Source organism: Blennius ocellaris (assembly GCF_963422515.1).
Source record: "Blennius ocellaris genome assembly, chromosome: 11".
NCBI classification, from domain to species: Eukaryota; Metazoa; Chordata; class Actinopteri; order Blenniiformes; family Blenniidae; genus Blennius; species Blennius ocellaris.
In genome coordinates this window covers 2,318,729-2,344,215 of record NC_137660.1, presented here as the reverse complement: position 1 = coordinate 2,344,215, position 25,487 = coordinate 2,318,729, and the positions used below count along the sequence as shown (strand labels likewise).

Here is a 25,487-nt window from a genome sequence, read left to right as displayed (position 1 = left end):
GTTGACAACTCTGGATCCATCTTTGATTGTGCCTCAGAAAAGTTGATGCAGGTTATTTGTGATCTCAGTTTTTTTTTCTTTTTATGTATAATTATACTAAATCCATTTTTTTTGTTTATACAAGAATAAACACAAAATTCTCAATGGCTAAATTCTATTAAAAAGAGCAAATAATCAACTACAAAATCACAGGAGGAGAATTGGAAAGGGGAAGCAAAAGGAAATAGAAAGGGAAATTTAATACAGCAAACAATGCAAACAAAGTGTTACTACGCAGATGTAATCGATTAATGCATGACCAACAATACAAATGTAAAGAATATATCTGTATGGTGTTATAATTGTAATAGAAAACGATAGAAAACATGCAGTGTGTTCATGGATGCAACATTTCGAAAAAGTTAAAGATCCTAATAAAACCTTTTTCTGTTCTTTACTTTAGAAACTCCCTTATAAAATCATGAAATTCCAGCCCAGATGTCAAAATTTGACAACTTTTGAAAAAGATTAGCCATTCTTACTATTTTCATTTAACCAGAGGTCATAATGATCATAACTCAAATCACTATTATATTATATTATATTATATCATATCATATCATATCATATCATATCATATCATATCATATCATATCATATCACATTACATTACATTACATTACATTACATTATATTACATTACATTACATTATAAACTGTGTGAAGCGTTTCAGACGGGGTTCACTGGTTTGTTTTTTCAGCCTCCTTTTCACAAACGAATGAAAAAAACAACTTCCTGGTCTTCGCTCGTGCGCGGTGACGTCACGACGCTACGCCTCACACCACCGCATTGTTGTGGGGGAAGAGAAGCTCGGCCATCCGCCGTGACTCCACTCTGAAACTGCTTGTTCTTGCCCTTAACCCGTTTACCCTTTCTTCCCCCGCGTACCCCGTCCCGTCGCCCTGGATCCCTGCCGCACCCGCTCAGCTTTGACTCGGTTTGGAGCGAGCCGCGGCCGCCGGTGGAGCAGCAGACTGAATGTGGATTTAACTACCGCTTCGCTCCGCAGGCCGCGCCGCCATTGCTGCTGTTTTTATAAGCTGAATTCGTAAGAATACCCCGGTGAGTTCCGCCGCGCTCTCTCCACGACACTTTAACATCCACGTCCTGCAGTCTGGAAGGTGTGGAACCCTCAACCAGCCCGAGTTGCTCTGGGGAAAAGAGAACTTTTCTGCTGGAGGTAGTTTCTTGTTGTGCTGGTCGCCATATTTCCTCCCCCTCCGCACAGTGCAGGGCTAGCAGGCTAACGGTAGCCGGGTTGTGGACGGAGTGTCCTAATGCGTTTAGCGAGCCACCGCAAGGCCGCCGCCGGGCTCCGGGGTCCCTGCGGGTCCTCTTCGCTTACACTGACCCCCCCCCCGTGTGGTCCCGGACTCTGAAGCAGTCCTCAGATGAAGGTTATAATTCGGTTAGTTCGAGCTAACATGTAGGGTCGAAGACCGACGAGCTGCAGCCGCTGGTAGTTGTCAGTATGCGACAAGAAGCGACTTCAGCCGGGCTGGCTGCACACAGAGGAGGGCCTCTGGAGCCGGCGCGGTGTCCGGGAGGTCTCCGGGCATTTCCTTCATTCATCCCGTGAAGTGTCCGCCCCTCACACTGCTATCAGCAAACAGACACACTGAAGGTACACAAACACACAGGAGCTGCAACTGAAGTGCTGGAAGACACAGATGTGGTTGTAAGGTAGAGAGGAAGTCTGTCACACAGCACAGATTCATTAGTATAACAGATACACACAAAACTGAAACACCCATCAGTGTTTTGTTTGGGGGATGCGTTGACTGCTTTCGCAAATATTCTTCATAGTTCAGTACACACAAACATTTTTATAGCTGGAACTGTTCTGGAGCCACAGATTTTCCCAAGTGAACATGCTAAGAATACTCATTTCAATTGAATGGAAAACATCTGCGAGCCAAATGAACTTACTGAGGACTGGTGTATGGACTGTAGGATAGACCGTTCAAACCTGGTGTTTGCATGGATTCCGGGTGATCCAATCACAAGTCACCAAGTGTGCACAGGCACCAAAGCCCTTTCACTCAGACCAGCTTCTGAGGCGGTCAGCGATGCATATGACCACCTCGGGATCACACTCTGTGGTGTAAACAGCATGTGTGCTGATGTCGCAGGACAATACATAAACGCCATGAGGGCACATGATGTCTTTATAACTTTTCAAGGAAACTCTGGCAAAGAGCATAGATGTCAGAGTCTGGGGGTCTGCAGAGACACTGCGCCTTATCGTGGTCTGGGCAGAGAATACTGTCCGGCGCTGGATGTCTCATAACTGTGCGCCGGAAGTATTGCAGAGGAAGTAGTACAATCTGACCTCAAGTCGTTCGCCCAGAAACGCATGATGGAGACAAATGTAAACCGTCTGAGTCGAGGCTCACCACATGTATCCGAATCAACGACAGTCCTGAACAGGCCCAAAGCGTACCATGGACGTGTGAGTTGGCCACAACAAAATACTTCAACGCTAATGTATGTGCAAGTTTTCCACACTTGACCTGATTACTGTCTTTATACAGATTTTTAGCACTGGAACCTCATCTACATCGTGATGTCTTTGATATGAAACCTCTGGAAAACGCTATTTATGGTCAGACAACATACAAATGCAGGACTCTAAGTGTCATTTTTCTGGAGATGCAGAAACTTTTAAACCTTCCAAATGAAGATAAGTTCAGCTCATAAATGTATGTAGTTTGGCCTGCTTGATGATTGTGGATGATGTTACAGAATTAAGAAAATTCTTGTGTCTGTCCGCATTGAGGTGTTGAAGTTTTCCAAAAAATCCAAATTGCTTCAATGTTGAACAGGCCTGGTGAAAATGGCTGAAGAGGTTTTGGAGATGAGAGCATTCCCATCTTTACAACAAACAGACAACATGGTCATCGTCCAATGTCTGCAACCGGTGGTCAGACGTGCTCATCACAACGCTTCTAAACTGAGGCCCTGTTTACACCAAAATGGCAGAAACACTGAAAACAATGTAGTTTTCATGCTGGGTCGTTAGTGTGTGCTTGATTTTGAAACAACACACACATGCAGAGAACAATAAATATTACAAAGGGACGTAGACATTTGAGTGTACAAGCTACCAAGTTGGATTGTTATAACAGCAACTGTCAAAATAAAAGTACCAAGTCCAGAAGAATATGGACTGGGAGTCACGACACCACGGAGGAAACATTGTTCTGATTGTCTCGACTGAGTGTGTGGAGAAGAACTATTTGCTATGGCCATGGTGTGCACGCACAGTTGCAGAGTTTCAGAAAGTCGTGTTTTCCCGTTTCCACTGAGACAGTCTGAGTGTTTTTTTCAGTGGCTCCAGTAACCGTGGTCTTCTAAACAGACCCCTGAAATGCAAGGGAAGTTTTGTGTTTTCACATGAAGGTATGATGGAAGCAGTGCTCTCCATTTCCATTAATTAACCTTTACCACGGGGAAGAATCTCGTTAAGCTTGACGATTCTGACGGTCTGTCTTTAAAGAAATATCGTGTCATTCTTACCAGTCGTGTTGTACTTCGATGCATAAATAAGACTGCTTGGAAGCTGCAGGCTCTTGTAGGACTCTTAAACTCCTTGCAATTCCCCATGAAGATGGTCAAGATTAAGATCTACTCTGTTCTCATTTTACTAATCTGTCTTCATCAACAGAGCGCTTCTCATACTTCAACCCTTTAGGGTCTGCAGGCTAGTTTTCTGTTTTCACTACTTTTGATTACACCTTTTATATTTCACTATTTAAAGCTGTTTAACTTGAATATTTATTTATTTTTTGTCAGCACAACCTCTCCTGTGTGATTCTACATTGATTTATTCTTTTTGACAGACTGGATGAGCACAATTGACCTTAAATTGAAGTCACAACGAGGCTGCTTCTTCCTGATACGTAATGACGAATAAGACGTCTGCACATTGACTCGCCAAATTTATAGGGATAATGCAGCGCAGTGTGCCCGGCATGTTCTAACCAAAGGCTACGAAGCTTGCACCAAAGGAACCAGCCTATATCGTCTCTTAAAATTCTTTATTTTATCCTGAAATCAAGACGACTTAATTTGTGGCTTTCAATTGAATCTGACAGTGATCCTATAGTTGGTGGTGAAACACTGGTGCTGTGTGTCTAACATAAGGCTCACATTGGCTTCATAGAGTCAGCGTTCAGTAGGGCTGCTTGGTTATAGACAAAATCATAATCACAATTATTTTGGGCAGTATTTAAATCACGATTAGTGACATAGTTATGTCTGAACATGTTTAAAAAAAAAACTCTCCTTAAATACGTATATAAAAATATCTTGTAATGTAGTAGTAAAAAATTAACTGTTGTACTGCACTCAATCTTTTGAAAACAAAAAATAAATATAATACAAGAGATGGATGTACGTCAATAAATAAATTGAACATAAATACTTTGATAAATTGGTGCAAAATAAAAGAGTGGAGGTGTCGAGGCGACGTGTTCAGCAAGGAACTCCAAACTTTATCCTCCATTCCAACACTCTTCTCTGAAACGCTTTTCTTTTCTCTCTTTTTTCCTCTCGTCTGTCCAACGGAGCTTCACACACTGTGGAACAACAGAACTACTTCTGCTTGGAAACCTCTACAAAATAAAGTTCCCCATCACCCCACAGTAACTGGGTGAATTGCATTAAACTGATCACCACAGTGGGGAACTTTATTTTGTAGAGAGGCGGTGTTTCCAGTGTAGTGACGTGTGGCGCTGCTCTCATGTTGGAGAGAAAGTTCCTTGCTGAACACACCACCTCCGAATCCCGTTCATCGGCTCTACAACATGATCGCTTTTCCTCGATTACATGAATTTTGAGATCATCTGGAACCAAAATCGGAATCACGATTAAAATTCGATTAATTGAGCAGCCCTCGCATTAAGCTTTCAGTATAATAAGTTCTCAGAAAAACATTGACCAAGGTTTGATCTCCCTCACCCTCCTGCACATTTTGCACAACCTCCATCAGAAAGAAAAACAATAGTTCATCCCTTCAACTGCAGACACACGATTGATAATCACAGCCGAGAAGGAAGTTTCACTCTCTGATTGATGAGCTGTAGCTCTCCCTCTGTCAGTTGTGAACAGGTACACATACACTGCTGTGTTGACATCTTTGCTTTAAAAACATGTTCTTGTGGCCCAGTTGTATGAACTGACAAATACGGTACAGAAATATTGAAATATCTGGGAAAAAACCCCAACTTCAGCTTTATTTGGGTAATGATTAACAGAGATAAATCTGTGTTGTTTGTTTTTTGCTGGCAGTGTAAGCATGAAGAAGAAAGGCCGAAATCACCGCCCAGCAGTCTTGAAGAGGGAGTCCTCGCCCATAAAGCCGTCGCCCAACCGGGAGACACTGACATATGCGCAGGCTCAGCGGATAGTGGAGCTGGAGGTGGACGGCAGGGTGCACCGGCTCAGCATCTACGACAAGCTGGACGTCATCATGGACGACGACCCCACAGCGCAGGAGATTCTGGAGTGTAACAGCAACAAGGAGAACAATGAGAAGCCCCAGCAGGTCCTGGTGCGCTCGGTGCGCCTCAAAATCAACCAGCAGAAGAAGAACGCTGCGCTCACCACTTCCCACGGTGGCAGCGCCGCACACGGTGGCGCCGGCACGGGCGGCCTGTTAGAGCCCAAGGTTAGGACGGTTGAATACAACCTCCCGGTTGTGCCCAAGAGGCCAGTGGCTTATTACAAGTACACTGAGAGGACAGCGGAGGAGCTGGACGAGGAGGTGGAGTACGACATGGACGAGGAGGACTTCGCGTGGCTGGAGCTCATTAACGAGAAAAGGAGAAGCGAGGGCGTCAGCCAGGTGTCGCACAATCTGTTTGAGTTCCTCATGGACCGCTTCGAGAAAGAGTCGTACTTGGCCACGCAGGGTCAAAACGACTTGCAGTCCATGGTGGACGAGGACGCCGTGTGCTGCATCTGCATGGACGGAGATGGGGCAGACAGCAACGTCATCCTTTTCTGTGACTCCTGCAACATCGCCGTGCACCAGGAGTGCTACGGCGTGCCGTACATCCCCGAGGGCCAGTGGCTGTGTCGCCATTGCCTGCAGTGCCCGTCGCGGGCGGCCGAGTGCGTCTTCTGTCCCAACCGGGGCGGGGCCCTGAAGAAGACCGACGACGACCGCTGGGGCCACGTGGCGTGCGCCCTGTGGGTCCCCGAAGTCGGCTTCTCCGACACGGTGTTCATCGAGCCCATAGACGGCGTCCGCAACATCCCGCCGGCACGCTGGAAGCTAACCTGCTACCTGTGCAAGGCCAAAGGCGCTGGGGCGTGCATCCAGTGCGACAAGATCAACTGTTACACCGCCTTCCACGTGAGCTGCGCCCAGAAAGCTGGCCTCTTCATGAAGATGGAGCCCGTGAAGGAGGTGACCTCTTCAGGCGTCGCCACCTTCTCCGTGAAAAAAACCTCCTACTGCTGCAGCCACACGCCTGAAGGCTGCGACCGGCGGCCGCTCAACATCTACGAGGATCCGCACCCCAAGAACGGAGCCTGCCACAAGAGTAGGGAGAAGCGGGGGAAGTCCCGGGCCAAGGGCTGGCAAAAGAAGAAGAACAAGAGAGCCGAGCCCGAGTCGCAACCGCCGCCCGAGACGCCCACCAACTCCGGGCCAAGTATCACTGCCTCAAGGTGAGAACGCACAACAGACACGGTCCACATGGGGGCAAGTCCAGTCCGCTGGTGTCAGTGTCCTCTCCTCCTCCCTTGTGTTTCAGGTTTTTTTAAATTCTTTATTTATGAGTTTTTATATTTTGACACAGTAAAACTTACAGAACATTGTAGAACACGGAGTGACCAGTAGATAACAATTAATTGTCAATTAATTGTCAATTAATTGTCAATTAATTGTCAATTAAAGAAAAGATATCAACAATAAAGATGAGAGAGAAAAAGAAAGACTAACTATAGTCTACATTCTGAGTATGGAATTGGGCCTTTTTGCATTGGTGTGTGTCGCCCTCTTACCCCAACATGCGTCAAACCAGCCATGTTTATCATTAACCAGCCATGTTTATCATTAACCAGCCATGTTTATCATTAACCAGCCATGTTTATCATTAACCAGCCATGTTTATCAGTAACCAGCCATGTTTATCATGAACCAGCCATGTTTATCATTAACCAGCCATGTTTATCATTAACCAGCCATGTTTATCATGAACCAGCCATGTTTATCATGAACCAGCCATGTTTATCATGAACCAGCCATGTTTATCATTAACCAGCCATGTTTATCATGAACCAGCCATGTTTATCATGAACCAGCCATGTTTATCATTAACCAACCATGTTTATCATTAACCAACCATGTTTATCATGAACCAGCCATGTTTATCATGAACCAGCCATGTTTATCATGAACCAGCCATGTTTATCATGAACCAGCCATGTTTATCATTAACCAGCCATGTTTATCAGTAACCAGCCATGTTTATCATGAACCAGCCATGTTTATCATTAACCAGCCATGTTTATCATTAACCAGCCATGTTTATCATTAACCAGCCATGTTTATCATTAACCAGCCATGTTTATCATTAACCAACCATGTTTATCAGTAACCAGCCATGTTTATCAGTAACCAGCCATGTTTATCATGAACCAGCCATGTTTATCATTAACCAACCATGTTTATCAGTAACCAGCCATGTTTATCATGAACCAGCCATGTTTATCATGAACCAGTCATGTTTATCATGAACCAGCCATGTTTATCATTAACCAGCCATGTTTATCATGAACCAACCAGTCAACTCTTCCCTCCTATAGATTTCCACTGTGGTTTCCCACCATAATGTTAAAGTTGGTCTGTCCAAGGAGAACCATTTCTTAGTTCTAGTTGTTCTGCTTGCTACCAGCAAGGCACCAAGTAAACACTTATCTTTTTGTTCCCAGTTCTGTGGTTCACATCCAAAAAACATAGTTTTCATTTCAAAGGCAAATGTCCAGTTAAGAACTTCCTGCAGTGTTCCATGAATGTCTGTCCAGTGTTGTGTGATGAAGAGTCCCAGAATATGTGTGAGGTTTGCTGGTTGATTTCCACATGGTCTCCAGCAGACGGGCGTTTCCGTCGTAGTGAGCCTTCTGCGCTGGAGTGATCATATCCCTGATTATGGTTTGTGTGTTTCAGTTTTAACACGATCCTGAACCAGGTGGCGGTCCAGAGGAAGCGTCTGTTTGTTGAGCGGGTGCTGAGCTACTGGGTGCTGAAGAGGCAGTCGAGGAACAACGTTCCGCTGATCCGCCGGCTGCAGGCCAACCCTCAGCCGGCCAAGGCCAAGCAGATGGTCAGCGCGTCTCACGCCATCCCTCACTCCCTCACTCTTGCTCTTTTAAACTCATGTTGACGTTGCTGTTTTGTGTTGCGCCCCAGCAGGACCGTAAGGAGACCAACAAAGCACTGAAGGAGCAGCTGAAAGAGTGGCACCGCCTCCGCCACGACCTGGAGCGAGCACGCCTTCTGCTGGAGCTCATCAGGAAAAGAGAGAAGCTGAAAAGAGAGGAGGTATGATGGAAGGATATCTGTGCCATCAGAGTTTCAATTTGAGATTCTAGCTCTGAGTATTTCTTACCCTCAAAATCATCATCAGACATTGAATTTTAAAAGCCATCACATTTCAAGCACGGCATATTTTTTTGCTTGGGATTTTTTTCAATATTGAAATAAATTCAGTGTAAAAATATTCCACGCATGTGCGGAGAACTGGCCACTATAAACATTAACAATGGTGAGTGCACATTCGTATGAACAGACAACCAGGATATAGTCCTGTATAATAATATATTATGCTATAAGGCTTCAAGTCGGGATCCCATTTGCACTCTGAATCCTTTTTTTTACCGTGCAGTTGCACATATTTTATGACGTAACTCATCTGATTCATGTGATTACAATGTTGGAAATATTGGACTTGGACTCCTGAACCAAGCTTTAACTGCAGAGCCCCAAAAAAGATGATGACATATGTTTGACGCTAACGTGCCGGAGAAGTTCACAAACATCGCAGGAGGAAAAGGGCTTTGATTGCTTCTGATGGACATTGTGCGTTTTTCTCCCTAAATACTGAGGAGGCATGTGATTGCCTCAACTGACCACTGTGTCTGATTTCCCTCCTCATCTCTCATCTTCTGTTGAATGACCTCCATGCTTCTCATTCATTTACCGTGTTTTCTGTTTATGCAAAAAATAAGCTAGATGGTCACAGATTTGATGACGATTAGATGCAGTGTTAAAAAAAAAAATCCTATAATCGTCATTACACTATGGCCACGTTGGCACATACCTGCTACAGGTGTGCTTTATTTCTGAGTGAGGCCTGTATCCCGTCTCAATATGTCTGAATGCATGTATGATGTATTTTAACATGTTTTCCATGTTACATGATCAAAAAGCAGCACTGATCTGTGCCACATAAGAGAAATTACAGGTGACTCAACTATTAAACTCCCAAGTCACAAGAAAACTTGGGCTGGGAGTCATGACACGACGGCGACACTCGTTGTTTTCCATCTGTGAAAAAGAAGCATTTGCTGCAGCCGTGGTGCGCATGATGGTGCATTTTTGAAAAGTTGCATTTCCACAGAGATGGAGTCAAAGGGTTTTCAAAGAGTTCCACCTTGGCAACCGTTTTCAAAACGTTGCGTTCTCCTTGGCTCTGAGCACTGATGTCATGTAAACAAACACCCAAAGCGCAACCAAAGCTTTCCGTTTTTAATTGAAAACATTCCCTAAAATGGGACATGAATGGAAACGTAGATCCCGTTTTCTCTGCTCTGCTCTTGTGTGTTGATCTCGCCTGATGTTTACCCGTCAGATGAAGCTGCAGCAGTCTGTGTTGGAGGTTCAGCTGACCCCCTTCAACATCCTGCTCCGAGCGGTGCTCAAGCAGCTGCAGGAGAAGGACCACTACAGCATCTTTGCGCAGCCCGTGAACACCAAGGAGGTCCGGATCCCTTTTTCTTTTTCTTTTTGTATTAACAAGAATGAGTTTGACCAGTGTTTTTCAACCACTGCGCCGTGGCACACTGGTGTTCCGCGAGATATAGTCAGGTGTGCCGTGGGAAATAATCCAATTCCACATTTTTTCTAAAAAAAAACCATTTACTCTCTCAGCCACTGTCAGAGCAGTGTGCAGAGTAATCTAGTATAAATACTGTGGCGAGCGCCACGGAAGAATTGCTCCGAGTCTAAATTCTATTCTGCCAGCTGAACACCAGAGGCTTTTATTTTGACATGAACACTCACAACCAGAACTTCACAACAGGATGAGACTCCACACAACACATTTCTCACTCATGGTTGATCACCAACATCCAACAAACCAAACTAGAGGAAATAATGAACGATCTGAACCGAGGAACAAAAACACAACACAAGCACAAACCAACACACAACAACCCCGACAATAACCCTCAATAACCTCCGGCAACACATAACCTGAACTCCCATCATGCCCTGCAGCGACCAACTCCGTGATGCTACAATACTCTTCACCACTAGAGGGCAGTGTGTTGCAGAGTAATCATGTATAAATACTCTTCACCACTAGAGGGCAGCACAGAACTTTGCCGGTGAAATGTAAAGTGACAGACGTCAGTGTGGTTCATCTCCACCTCCTGCTACCATCTTGTATCAAAGTACTGTGTCAGTGACAGTGATGGAGAAGTTTTTGAAAACCAGGATCTCAGCTCTTCATCCATCAGGTCCAGGTTTCACACTGAGGGAGGCACTATTAAAAAAAACAAATTTAAAATACTTTTTTCTGTATTTATTTGATTCCTGTTGATAAAACATTGATGAGAAAGACTTTATAATGTTAATAGAGGCTGCAGAGTTTCACATTTTAACATTTTCGGGTGGTGGTGTGACTCCAGATTTTTCCAAACAAAAAAGTGTGTCTTGGCTCAAAAAGGTTGAAAAACACTGAGTTCGGTTATCAGTGATGTTCCTTCTGAAACAAGCAGTCTGCAGCGGCTCACGTGTCTCGTTTGGAACCCTCCCGCTTTCTGCAGGTACCCGATTACCTGGACCACATCAAGACCCCCATGGACTTCTCCTCCATGAGGAAACGCATTGACGCCCATGAGTATAGAAACCTGGACGACTTCGAGGCCGACTTCAACCTCATAATCTCCAACTGCATGTCGTACAACTCCAAGGACACGTTCTTCTACAAAGTGGCTCAGAGGATGCAGGACAACGGGGGGACCATCCTGCGCCGCGCCCGCAGAGAGGCCGAGAGGATCGGCTTTGACTTCCCCAGCGGGCTGCACCTGCCTGAATCCCCCAAACTGGAGGCGCCCAAGCCCTTCACCTGGGACGAGGGTGAGTGGAGCCAAGCATTGCTCAATAAACCATACACACTGAATCCTGTGCTGAGAAGTGATCCCGCCATGCTTCTGATTGACGTCAAGAGCTTTTTTACGGTGATTGTTCTGCCGTCATTGTTTACTTTTAATGTCTATTGAGCAGAGCCATACATTGTTTTCATGTCACGTCACACATGCTAATATTTACACACACACATAGATTTCACAGTTTACCAGAAGTTTGTTCATCATAACCTGGATTACTTCAAGGTTTGCTTGAAATGGTGTTGTATCTTGTTGGCTGTAAAGCAGCCGCTCCTCTGTGGAGAAGATCATTTTACAGTTTTTGGATTGAGATTTTTTTCCTTTCTCATGTTGCCTTATAATGAAAATCATTCTATGATCTACCAGCATCACACATTAGTTACACATTTCTCCGCAAACGTCCATGATGGAGATCTCCTGGTTCTACCTTCCGACGGAGCTCTTTTGGACTGAAAGTCCATCGGATGCCAGTTCACTGTGGTCTTAAAACATTGACAGCTGAATGGATGGATCCAGGCTTTCATGGTGTTTTGACTCACTTCTACAAGAATGGAGACTCCTCCGACTGTCTCTGGTCCAGCGTGAGCTGTGGCCTCAGTTTCCTGTTGTTGGCTGACAACAGAGACGTCCGGTGTCGTCTTCATCAGCTTAAAGTCCTAGTTAAATGTAAAACACGACTTTGCAAAAAACGATAGTTGTGGTACTACTTCTAAGGTTCCTCCGACTCTGCCCCACCACTGTTGTCGCATAACAAAGTTATTTGAATTTTGAATCTCCAGCCGAGGAAGTCGGGGGAATCCTTCTTCATGGGCGTGACGTCAAGAGTTGTGCAGATCTTGATCTGTTGTGTTTATATCGGCTTGTTTCCTCTTAAATATCCAAGTTTTAACAGTGTTTTGAAGTTATAGTCGGCGTTTTATGAGCCTTGATGAAAGATTGAGTCTGGAAGAGACCGAGAGAGGAGAAAAGGAGCACAGGCGGCGGGAGCGGCGAGCCATTAGCTCGCGCGGCTAACCGCTAACCGCTAGCTCGGGCGGCTAGCAGGCGATCAAGTAGTACCTGGACTCATCTTCAGTGATTCCGCGCAGTGGGAAAAGCGCTTCGACATGATCCAGGAAGCCGGTCGTTCTGCCAACAGTCAGGAGCCTCAAAGCCTCAAAGGTGAAAAGTGGCGGCTGCTGAGGCGAGGAGACGAGGACAAATGGAGGACGAAGCGTCTTCTGCTTCCTCAAACATGTTCCAGACGGGGTCACCGATGGCAGAACCACCTTCTGTGTCTTCTTCATCAATCACTGGCTTTGAAATGACCATGATGATGAAATATGGTTAAATTCAGCCTCTTCGTGGTCAAAACTCTGATCCTCCATAATGTAAACACAACTTGGGCGTGTGCACAACTCGTGATGTCACTCTATTATTGTCAGAAGCTCCGCCCAGCAGAGGAAATAGCGACGTTTATCGGCTATTTTCTCACAGATCGCCATGTTTTAACATTTTACCCTTGGACCAGTTAGCATAAAAAATGTCTCTAGAAGCAACAACAGAGTGTTTTGGAGGTCGAATTTTAATTTCACTAGGACTTTAAGCTTCAACCGGTTGGAAAGGCTCATAGATGCTCCTCTGCAGATCTTTCTATCATCCTTCACCTCTCAGCCCACTCTCCTCTGAACACTGGCGTCAACGTTGCATTTTGCTTCAGATAACTGTTGCTGTTTTGTTTTCTCCGCACCGTTCTCTGTGAACCCTGGATATAATTGTGTGTGAAAATCCCAGCAGATCAGCAGTTTCTGTATGTGACATGGTTTCACTTCATCCTTCATCCTCCTGTTGGTTTTGAACTTCAGCAGATCAAAACATTCAGTTCCTTTTGCTGATGGGCAGATTAGTTATTTGCATTAACCGGTTAACACTCAACTAAGTGGCCGGCCAGTGGGAACCTGTATTTTGTGTGTAATCCCAGTAGAAAAAGTAAATCTGAAGGTAATGTAGAGTCGGTGTCATTTGTTTTGTTTTGTTTTCAGTGGACCGGCTGCTGACCCCGACTTACCGCCAGCTGACTCCTCTGGAGGACCAGCTGAAGGAGCTCCTGGAGAAGCTGGACCTGAGCGTGGCGATGAAGCACAGCCCGTCCCGCAGCAAGAGACTCAAACTCCTCAAGAAGACCATCATGGAGGTCCGCAGTGAAATCAGCCTGAAGAAGTCCCTCCCACCACCGCCACCACCACCACCGTCGCCGCTTCCATCGTCGGAGTCGGACCTCGCCGCCGAGTCGGACCAGAATCCTGCACCCGGACCTCCAGCGGGCCTCCGCACACCCACCGGCGACAAGTCTTTACCTCCGCCATCGTTACAGCCCTTCACCTCGCCGTCGGACTCGGAGCCACTTCCTCTCAAATCCCTTTCAGACCAGGTACCCATGGAGCTGGACGGCGACACCAACACATCTACCTCAGAGCGGCCGGGCACCCCCAACGGCCACGCCCCCGAGCCGCCGCTCCCCAATGGCGACCTCCACGTGGAAGCCTCCGTCAACTGCAACCGACGCAGCAGCCTTCTCTTCCGCAAGTCCAAGAGTGCCAGTCCGCAGAAACCGGCAAAGAACGCAGACCCCCCCGCCGGGGCCCCGCAGTCACCGCTGGGCACCAAAACCTTCCTGTCCGTGGTCATCCCCAGGCTGGAGACGCTCCTCCTGCCCAAGAAGAGAACTCGCAGCAGCAGCGCCGACAGTGAGGAGGACAAGGAGTTGCCCATCAAACGCCTCGGGACAGGTGATTGGCTGTTACAGTGTGAGATTGTAAATGGACCGCTCCTGATGTCGGCACTGAAATGTTCATACGTTTTAACCACAAATGGCACGATAAGATAAGATACGATAAGCCTTTATTGATCACAAAGGAGAAATGTACTTGTTCCATTCAGCTCTTAAGGACTCATGAGTAGGAAAGACAAGAAATGTGCAAACAGTTAGATAAGAATAACTTACAGGTTCTTATATACAATGACTATCAAGAACCCTAAGGGCCAAAAGTATTTACAGTAGAAGTAATAATAAGTAAAATAAAATAAAATAGGACTAAAAAACAAGATAAAAATCACAGACTATAATAAAGTATAATAAGTTCGATGGGGAGCAAAATATACAGTAAGATGAAATACAAGGAAATGAAACTATGATGGGGGGGGGGGGGGGGGGGGGGGGGGGGGCAAAGTGTAGAATAAAGTACAATAAACCTACTATAGTAAAAAATACCAGTGTTGGCAGAGCAGGTTCAGTCTTAACAAGTGACAAGCAAAAGTACAAGGCAAATGGCAAAATACAATAGTTTGTGTACAAATCTTTCATTAGCGACACAATACTATAGAGTATTGTAAGGCAAAGCAAGGCAAAACCCAAAGAAAACATATTCAAAGACATAAGAAATATATTCATAAACGAAATCTGTTAAAGCTTTAAAAGAAATGAAAGAAAGGCATTAGAACAAATAATGAAGTGTTAACATAAACTAGCCAGAGGACTATCAGGTGAACTTCCTGTGCTGCGACCTTTAACCTTTCTGGGACCCCAGTCGAAGTCTCTGCTCCCATTCCTCTGCAGGGGTCCAATGAAAATGAAACACCGTAATTGACACTTGGAATTTAGTTTCTTTCGTTAAGTACAAAGAGTAAAACTGCCTAATTCTTTTAAAAACAGGTTCAAAATGCTCGCACATTTTCTTCAACAACATGGTTTTACCCTCAGGGTCAATCAGCCTCCAGGAAATGATTGCCATGACCAACCTTTTGTGTCAGGCACTTTGTTTATTGTAGAATACATAAATAACCCCTTCGAAATGAAATCTATGAGTGAGTTGACCTCTAGCGCCACCATCAGGTTGAACCTTTTAGAATCGACGTATCTTATAAAGTTTTCATCCGGATCTTGTAACTTGTAATGGCGACCTTAATGGCCTCTAGAGTTGAGTGGAGGTGAGGATGTGTGCATTCTTTCTTCAGTTTATGTTGTTTTGCGTTATAAAGGAATCAAGGACCAGTTTCAGAGCCAAGATATTTAGAAAGCTTTTTCAGAATAGTGTGAAATCATAACTTAGGTTTACATGATGTATTTTATTACACATCAGAGTAACTAAACCGTATCACAACATAATTAAGGATTTTAGATCCTTGTTGGCCTGAAAGAATTAAAATAGTTTACTTCTTAGCGTGTGACGGAGTCGACACAAATTCAATTCAATGGGGAAATGTTTATTAATCAAACAAATCGTTTTTTGTTTTTTTTATCTTGAACCTGTTCTTTTACATGATTAAATAGCAAAGACTTTTCTTTCCAGAAATACATAACTAAATAATATAGTGTGAATTAAACGGTTTTGTCCCAGCTCTACAGAATCAGTGACGTATACCTTTTGAAGATGTTGTTATGTTAGAAATATTTGGATTGATCAATTTCCTGGTCAAGAACATTTCAATTTCATTTCAACATTTCATTCCATACACGATAATACAACGGCTCCGAAATGAAGCCTAAACCATAAAACACACTGGCATAATGTTTTCTGAGAACAACCACTGCTGCATCCAGTCCAGCTTCACAGGGCTCTGGACCTGCAGCACCATTAGACGTGCCACAAACAATTATTTAAGTACCTGATTGAACCACATTTAGATTGATGGAACAAATCAGTGCAGACAACAGGCTGATACTCAAACGTTCAGTTCAATGTTGCAGCTTTCCCCTCATGAAACCTGAGAGATTGTATAACACGGCACGATTTAGTACAATATGTATTTAAATACAAGTGGATTGGATCTCACTCTATAGAGATAAACATGAGATTCTTTCTGTCATACGTGACTTATTGAGGTTTGGATGGACGTTCCCCATTCTGACTTTTCTTTTCTGATCAAACAGTTGATCTGTACAACCAATATCTCTACTTCCTTTTGAGCTGCTCTGATAGATTCCTTTCCTCTCGCTTCACATTCACAATGCAGTGTCTTCACGAAGTTTTTCATTAGAAGCAAACTCAAAGCTGAGTCGATCAGTTGTCATAGTGTCGGTTTGTTTCTGAAATGAAGCGACAGCAGGTGTCTGACTGTCAGGTGAGGTACAGCGAGGACCAACGTCTCGGCTGCACGGCGACTCCAAGAAGATCCATTGTCCGTATTTGATGGTTTCCTCTTTAGGAATGGCGAATGGCTTCGTGGTGGAGGAGGAGGAAGAGGTGGTCACGCAACTGCCCCGCCCCCTGGAGCCGCGCCGCCGCTGTGCATCAGAGTCCAGCATCTCTTCTAGTGGAAGCATCCTCTGCAGCACCAGGTGACCACAAGAGGAAACATGACTGACAAACTCTTTTTTTATTATTATTATTAACTGTGTTTTAGAATCTGTTTACACAAACGTTTTCACATGAAAATAGAGAGCCTTTGTTGGGTTTTGGGGTCTGATTACACAACAACAGTGTTCAGAGCCTCTTAAAACAGATTTATTAACCCTCCCCCCCCCCGCTCTGTGGAAACGGGGGGAAAACTTTTCTGGAACTTTGCTGTTTCAGTGGGATTATTTGTGTGTTTTTACTCTGAAGGGGGAAGTAAATAGTTCCAACCTTCAATTCCGTTCCATCCAGTTTAGGGTGATGGGTGGTGAGTCGATGTGAAAGGCAGGTGGATGTTTTACGTATTACTTAGGGGCCGTCCCCACCAGGAACCTGGTTCACTGAAACAAGCTATTTTTTTCCAATCATCCACATGAGGCGCTTTTAAAAGCGCGAAAACAGGTTTTTTTGAACACGGGTACCAGAGTGGGGAAATTGTAAAACCATTTACACATGACATTTTCAAGGGAAATTCCAGGGCTTTCGCAGCATTTCGGGGTGTCGGTTTACACAACAGCGAGGCTCAGTGCAACTTTTTGCAGGCAGCTCCCAAGTTGGAACTTTTTGAAAAGGCTCCCATTCAGTCTCCATGTAAACGAGGAAGATGCAACTATTCTGAAATGCTCCTATTGCTCATGTGCACCACGGCCATAGTAACTAGTTCTGCACATGCTCAGTAGAGACGGTCAGAAAAATTTTTCCTCTGTGGTGTCATGACTCCCAGTCCATATTCTCCTGGACTTGGTAGTTTTATTTTGACAGTCACCGTAATAACAATCCAGCTTGGTGGTTTTATTTTGACAGTCACCATAATAACAATCCAGGTTGGTGGTGTGTCCACTCCAATGTCTGTGTTCTCCCAGTGTTGATGTTTAGAGCGGATTGTTTTCTGCTGCACGTTTGTGTAGTTTCATTACAAAACCAAACTGCTCCCTCTACTTGCACAACACGAAAACATAATTTTCAAAACATTGCCATACAAATACAAAAATTAATGAAATAACAAGGCTAAAACGATGCCCTTTTACTTGAAACGTTGCAAACGGGTCCTAAATAAATGACTTACAAGTATTTTTACCGACGATAGAATCCAATGACCAGATGTCATAGGAAGATATTCTTCCCAGACGTTAATGTTTAAATGATCCCTTCTGTCTCCTTCAGCACCGTCATTGTGTCTAAAAGCACAAAAGGACGACCGGCGGCGGCTCGGCGGAGCACCGTGGACGACAAGAGCACTCTGATGACCTGCATTGAGAACGGCGAGTTCAGCAAAGCTGCCAAGATCTCCTCCGGTGAGCAGAGCAGTGTGGCTCCGCCCTCGTCAGATGAGTGTGTGTGTGGTCGTATGTGTGTTTGCAGGCCGACCCTGGGTTTGGACCCCCACCTCTTCACAGTGTCCCTCCTTACTGTACAGTCCTCTTCGTGTGTTTGTTTGGACCCGGCTCAGAGAGGGTAGAAATGCCAAGAGGGAACTATTTTCTTTGTGGCTTCAGAGACGGTGGCTCGTCTTCAAGGCCACGAACAAACAATCTCCATTCAGTCGCTCTGTTTCAGCTCATGTGATTCATAGTTCAGTGTAACGTTGTACGACGCCAATCTGGACACTGCAGGTATCGTATCTGTGTGCGTGTGCGTGTGTGTGTGTGTGTGTGTGTGTGTGTGTGTGTGTGTGTGTGTGTGTGTGTGTGTGTGTGTGTGTGTGTGTGTGTGTGTGTGTGTGTGTGTGTGTGTGTGTGTGTGTGTGTGTGTGTGTGTGTGTGTGTGTGTGTGTGTGTGTGTGTGTGCCTCCTTTCCTCTGTACACAAACTAGGTCTCCATGATGCATCACAGCTTTGTTTTCGTTGTGAGGTCGTCACGCACCAAAACAGCTACAAACCTGTATCATAAGTCGGTTTCAAGAAGAGATCAGTTATTTAAGACATCAACTTCACATGTTTAAGTGTTTCTTTAGTGTCACAGGCTGCCTCTCAGAAAGGCCCTGGCCCCCACCTGATTGAACGCAGTCCACAAACACTGAATGAAATGAAGGCAGTGCCGCTACGACCCATGATGAACACATCCACGCTCTCTCTCTATTTCCTGGCTGAACTCAGCCAGATGTGTGTGATCCTGATGAGCATTTACACCAAACAGGTTCTAAACTCACCAGTTCACCCCAGTGTTTCCCTTAAGGATCAGTGTGTGTTCACCTGTAGTGGGAGGAGTTTGCAGCCTCTGACCAACCACACACACACACCTGGAGGAAATATGCAGAGTTGCCATACCGGAACTGTTATTTCCTAAAAATACGAAGAATTAAAACACATTCACCAGGTTAAAAAGCCAGAAAATTGCTGACATGTTAATGCGTGACTTTGTTAGATTGTACTATATTAATTCATTGGACAATATAATCGGACGGCACGGCGCTGTGATCACTCACTTTAACTTTATAACGGCAGAAACATGGCGGGCAGAGCTTCTTCACTGCTCTGGGTTTACTTTACGTTTCCCATCCAGTGGTTTTGAGGCCGAGTGGGGACCAACAGAGTAGTTGCTCAGGATTCACACTCTTAAGTCTGCACTCATCCTATATTATCAACGTGATCCATCCAGTTCTTGTAATTTCACACCAGGCTCATAATTGTTTAGAATATTCTGGAACTGATTTTGCAATGCCATGGTGCAGCAGCGCAGGCTTGTAATTTAACCCCAGCCTCCTCACCATGGCCCCAGGTCTTTGAAAGTATGTTACTTGTATGTAATTGTAACACCTCGTTGTCCAGCTGGCTTTTACTTTATGGAGCCAGCTCATTATGTTCACGCTTCACGAATAGAATGACAAACAAAGTCCATTTAATTTAACTTCAGCCTCGTTGGCTTGATTATTTATGTGGAGCTGCATTAGAATAGCTTGTAATTTGACATCAGCCTCATTGTCTTTGCAGCTGCAAGAGGAGCATGGAAGGGTGTGTGTGTGTGTGTGTGTGTGTGTGTGTGTGTGTGTGTGTGTGTGTGTGTGTGTGTGTGTGTGTGTGTGTGTGTGTGTGTGTGTGTGTGTGTGTGTGTGTGTGTGTGTGTGTGTGTGTGTGTGTGTGTGTGTGTGTGTGTGTGTGTGTGTGTGTGTGTGTGTGTGTGCGCGCGCGCGCGCGTGTTTTCTCTGGATCCTCGCTCAGAAGCTCCTCCCCTTCCTGCCTCAGTCTGACTCCTCCCCCTCAGAGGTTTAACTGGACCAATCGGTGGCTGTATTTCCAGCAATATGGAACCGTTGTTTCACTGAATGAGATACTTTATTGTTTTTTCTTCTTATTCTTTGTTTCAGTTCACGCTTATGTCAAACGAACCTCAATCTAATTAAAGTGTTTTTGTAATTTAACAAAAGGAAAAGTGAGGGAGCGATGCAGTACGGAAAACGCAGGGTTAATTCCTGAAGTTATCTTGACAGGAGGAAATCCAGAGTCGTCCAGGACCCAGGCCTGCTTTAGATTCTGTTTGTTTGATACTTGGTCCAAACATGAAATATTGACATCCTCAACCCTTTTAAAGGGAAAACACTCAGAAGTTTCACTATAGGGCTTCTTTTTTTAGAATACAGTTCAGATCTATCAGAAGTTACACACATAACAAATTTCCACTGCAAATGTGACACTTATTGAGAATTGACCTAAATGTTACACGTTTCATGATTTATAGCTGGAATTTCTGTCTCGAAAAAATTCTCATTAGATATCACTGAGAAATTATAAACTAATTATGGAAAAAACTCAAGTTTTTGTTTAAAGGTATGCAGGAGGATTTTCAGGAATTTTAGGAAAGAACCGCCCTCTCCACCGTTTGAAAAAAATGCGCATGCGCAACGCTCTACCTGCTCCCGAGACGGAACGCCTACTAAAACGCGTGCGAGAGACGTGACGAGCCCAGTTCTCCTCGTGCACGCTCTGTTTACAAGTCACAAGTCGGCATCGCTCACACAAGCTCACTTTACAAGAAGATTTGCACCAGAGGGGGTGAAACTGTGTAAAAATGTCCGAGAATAATGCGTGGGGTCGGCCAGCGGCATGATGAGGACCGTGTGGAGTGAGCTGCAGGGACGAGCACGTACGACGGCCTTACGTCATATATCACCAGAATGATTGACAATTGGGAGGACCAGTTATTTTGATGATCCACCCGGAAGAAGAAAATCCTCTACTATACCTTTAAAGTATAAATCAACCATTTTGTAACAAATACAAATTTTTTTAATGATTGTATGTTCTGAATAATGATTTCTAGAACAAATACAAACCCCTTCAGACAGATGTTTGTAGTGTTTTATATCATTGTCATTAACTCACCAGAAACAGGAAGACGTGAAGGAATTTGCTCGCACAAACTGCTGAACCTCAAACAGTGAAGCTGTGCGCTTGATGTTTGACTCAACACCGCCCCCCGCTGCACAGGGTCAGCATTACAGGGCAGCGCTGAGACACTGCAGCTGTGATCAGAAATTCAACACACTCGTTCTTACAATATACACGTGTGTGTGTGTGTGTGTGTGTGTGTGTGTGTGTGTGTGTGTGTGTGTGTGTGTGTGTGTGTGTGTGTGTGTGTGTGTGTGTGTGTGTGTGTGTGTGTGTGTGTGTGTGTGTGTGTGTGTGTGTGTGTGTGTGTGTGTGTGTGTGTGTGTGTGTGTGTGTGTGTGTGTGTGTGTTCTCTCCTGTGCGGGCATGGTGTGTGTTCAGACCAGTTGTGCTCTCTGTTGCAGTGAACCCTTCATAACTTGCTTGTCGTTGTTCCTGTAGCGGTGTGGAAGCCCACGGCTGCTTCTCCATTTGTTCTGGAGCCTCTTAAACTAGTTTGGGCTAAATGTAGTGGATATCCCTCCTTCCCCGCCCTGGTGAGTGAGTGTCAATCATCCAGCCATCCCACCCCCACCTCTCCATTGTCCGTGCCGTAGCTCGTGATTTGTGCCTCCATAGCCATGCGGGAGCTTCCGGCTGGCCGATCACTCGGACTGGTTGGCGTGTGTGGAGAGTCGAGCGCTTGAGGGCTCCACTCGGCCTCTTGCATGCGTGTGTCTCTGAATGAGGGCTTCTCCGTGCAGCTGGCGCCGCCAGGATACACCAACACCCCCCCCGGAACGCCTCAGAAACTGGCCTCACTCAGTGTCCCATCCTCTCTCTCTCTCTCTCCGTCTCATCCTTCCCTCCCCCAGATCATGGAGCCCAGGCCTCGGAGGACAGCGTGCCGACACCACGGCGTGGAGCTTCCCCAACCGCCGCTGGACGTTCTCAGGCTCGGAGAGCGGATGCAGTTCCGGTCCGCAGAGAAACTCTTCCTCGTCCACTTCTTCGACAGCAGGCGCAGCTGGTGAGCAACCAACCGCCCGACTACGACCCGATCGCCAACAATCTAAATGAGCCAGTGGCCCCCAATTATGTTCTAACTGAATATCAAGAGGAGGAGAAACATGGCTCGTACAACACCAGCAACTGACAGGCCAGAGACATTTGGAGCAGTAGAGTTGGGACCATGCGGCCCAGTCGTTTAACTGCTCAGAGGGTCAGGGAGGTTTTACTCCGAGCCGTGCTGCATGGCTACGTGGCCACATAGTTTTTGTAAAGAGAATGACAATAAACGTGATTGAACCTCAAGAACACATTGATCTTTCTGTGATAAAAAGAGATTAACAAAAGGGGAGATGGGATGACTGACATTGTAGAGTGAGTCAGTAATTCATGGATTAAATGGGTAAATGTTTCAGTGTTCAGTTTGGTATGAATAAAAGCTACCATTTATTTTTTACTGTAACTCAAAGCTGTGTTGATAAACTGTGCACACACGTGTGTGTGTGTAGACATTCGATGGAAAATCATTATAAAAGTGTATGAACCCTATAAAACATTGATCTGATATTACAGGAGCTCGATGGCATACATCTTCTTTAAAGGCTTTCTGGCCACTAATGTCTCTGGAGATTAAATACAAGTTTTAATTAAGACCCGATAGATACTTTACTCTCATTCTGACAATTTACGTCAACGAGGCCCAGCGATAAAAGCACACATTGAAGACGAGACTGGGCTTCTCGTTGCCAGTTCCCTCCTGAAGGAGGCGAGATGAGAAGAGCTGCGACTCACCCCAGGATTCCTCTCTCTGTCTCCCCGAAGGCAATGGCTTCCTAAATCTAAGATGGCTCCGTTCGGGGTGGACGCCCTGCTGGACACAAACAAGCTGAGGGAGGCTCGCGGCTCCTCGCTGCGTAAAACTGTGCGGCTCGCCTTCGACCGAGCCATGAGCCACCTGAGCCTCATCGGCGGAGAGGCGGCGCCACGGAGCGGTGGTCCGGTAGCCACGGGCTGAAGCCCCTCCCACCACATCTGGCGACACAGGCTTCATACGCACAAAAAATACACACACATCTTCATGTTTACCTTTTTTTTTTTATTTGTACATTTTCCTGCAAACTGGACAAGCCCTCCCCCCCCCCCCCCCCCCCCCCATCTGAGAATACTGTAGCTCGTGACGGCCGCCTTGTTTTATCCAAGAAGCTATGCAATGACTCGGTTAGCGAGTGTGGAGGAGAAACAGACGGGATGAAAATGAGGAACTCAAGTAGTTCCGCCTGTTGAATGTGTCAGAGCGCCTGACCTCTGACCCCGTGCATGCACCGCTGCTGTGTGTGTGTGTGTGTGTGTGTGTGTGTGTGTGTGTGTGTGTGTGTGTGTGTGTGTGTGTGTGTGTGTGTGTGTGTGTGTGTGTGTGTGTGTGTGTGTGTGTGTGTGTGTGTGTGTGTGTGTGTGTGTGTGTGTGTGTGTGTGGTTTCATTACAAAAACAACCAACAGCTGATGACATCATTTTCAGCGTTCCTGTGTAAATACACGTCATTGTCAAAACGTTGCTGAACAAAAGTGAAAACTTCCTGAAAGAAAAACCAAAACCAATGCATTTTCACTTGAAACATTTTGAAAACGGGGCCTGAAAGGAAGAAGAGCGTTCCCGTAGCTGGGATCTTGGAAAGCTATGACTCGGAAAGTCCCATTTCCGAGTCTGGCGCAACTCCCAGTATCAGGTACAACCAGGAAGTCAGACCCATCAAAACAATGTTGTTAAGGCCCCAAAAGTTGCTCAAAAAACGAATCACAAATGTTCCCACTCAGATTTAAAGCCGCTGTTCCACCGCAGTGCGGAGTGGGAGGGTACGGTACGGCAAAGCACACCCAGGACCAACTCTGCCTCCGGTCCCACCACAGAAAGTATGGTGGAAATGTGGGCGGGGTTGTGAAGGACTTGGAGACGTTCCAGTGAAGAACACAGAAGTGGCCACCAAGTCGTTCCCGGCGGTCATGGGTTCTTTCCGTACCATCCACAACTTTAAAGTCAGAATGCGTGAAAACCTGTCCCACCCCGCGTAAATCCGCGACAGACAGTGCTGTGGAACAGTCTCTTTGCCTACAGAAATGTATCTGTGATGTCCTCCTTTAGTATTCGGTCCTTCTGGCTCTTGTCGGACTTGATTTCCTGGATGTTGGGCTGAAAGGCTCCAGGCCGTCCAGCAGACTCCAGACACCACACGGACATGGATTCATGGATCTGGTCCTCTGCTGCTCCACCTTGCCCATGCTGGTGTTCTGAGATGTTCTGCTGCTGCTCCAGCATCACCTGGGCTCAGAACGGCCTGTACCCTGGATCTGCAGGTCATGGTGGAACAGGAGACGTCAACGGTTTGGGCTTCAAAGTTCTCCTTCACACCAGGCTTTAGATGGTACCAGGGTCTTCTGTTCATTCTGTGTGTCTCATCGTGTTTCTATCTGGAGCTTTCTTGTCATATCTGCAGGCGAGAGGCCACTCCCTGTAAGAGCTTCTCTTTCCCCAGCTCTGTCCGGCTCGTCATGCAGCATCTCGGAGGGGAAATGTTTCATTCTGCTGCAACCAGGAAGAAAAGACGATCACTCTTCGTCCCCTGGAAGCATGAGACACTGAAGAGCTGAGGAAGCAACTGGATGGACAGGTGGATTCTTCATTAAAAAGTGTTGTAGCTTCCTTATATTTCATAGCAAACTAAAATAAACCAAACAGAAAGGAGAATATGAGCTGCTTTAGATTTTGAGCAGAAGTAAAAAAAAAAAAAACGATCAGAAACTAGCAGGTAATATTCAGTTTAGTATTTCCAGTATTGCCTTGTACCAAAGAAAATGAGTGATTGACGTCCCGTTCTACACAGTCGAAGTCTGAACACGATCCCGTTCGGCGTCTCCCAAGTCCTCCGGGCAACGCCTCAGTCGACTGAGTCACCTCAAGTGATTTACAATATGCTTTATTTCCATGTCTCAACTGAGCTGTTCCTTCAGTTTGCGTTTCAAGGGAAGCACTTCCAGTTCAGGGTTCCTCCTCTCTGGCTCTCTGTCCTCCAGGGTTTTCTCCAGATGTGTCCCTACGTCCCTCCTCGGGGTTGCAGATCTTACCTTGTCTGGCTGATCTGATTGTGTGACCTCTCTTAGCTGCGCAGGCGTCTGGGGATGGCCCAGAATTCTCAGACCTTGACTGCATGTCCCTCACCTTGGCAGGTCCAGGATGTTTTGGAGATGCTCCCACAGTTCCAGCGCAGGCGAGGACCTCCATTTGTCTGTTGCCTTCACCTTCCTTGCAAGTTGGACAGTGGTTCCGCTGGGAATGCTGTCTCTTCGTCCATTTCGTATGTGGCTCG

The 25,487-nt window shown here is 45.8% G+C and overlaps 1 protein-coding gene across 1 annotated transcript; it reads left to right on the top strand.

Annotated features, from left to right (window-relative positions):
- Positions 1 to 850: 850 nt before the first annotated feature.
- LOC308136600 (bromodomain-containing protein 1-like) lies at positions 851 to 23,094 on the top strand. The gene is made up of 11 exons (XM_080505010.1): positions 851 to 1,102; positions 5,333 to 6,718; positions 8,220 to 8,376; positions 8,466 to 8,594; positions 9,904 to 10,032; positions 11,102 to 11,414; positions 13,465 to 14,211; positions 16,628 to 16,760; positions 17,980 to 18,110; positions 21,995 to 22,149; positions 22,950 to 23,094. The coding sequence occupies exons 2-11, from the start codon at positions 5,340 to 5,342 to the stop codon at positions 22,962 to 22,964; spliced, it is 3,288 nt and encodes a 1,095-aa protein (XP_080361136.1). The 5' UTR covers positions 851 to 1,102; positions 5,333 to 5,339; the 3' UTR covers positions 22,965 to 23,094.
- Positions 23,095 to 25,487: the final 2,393 nt, after the last annotated feature.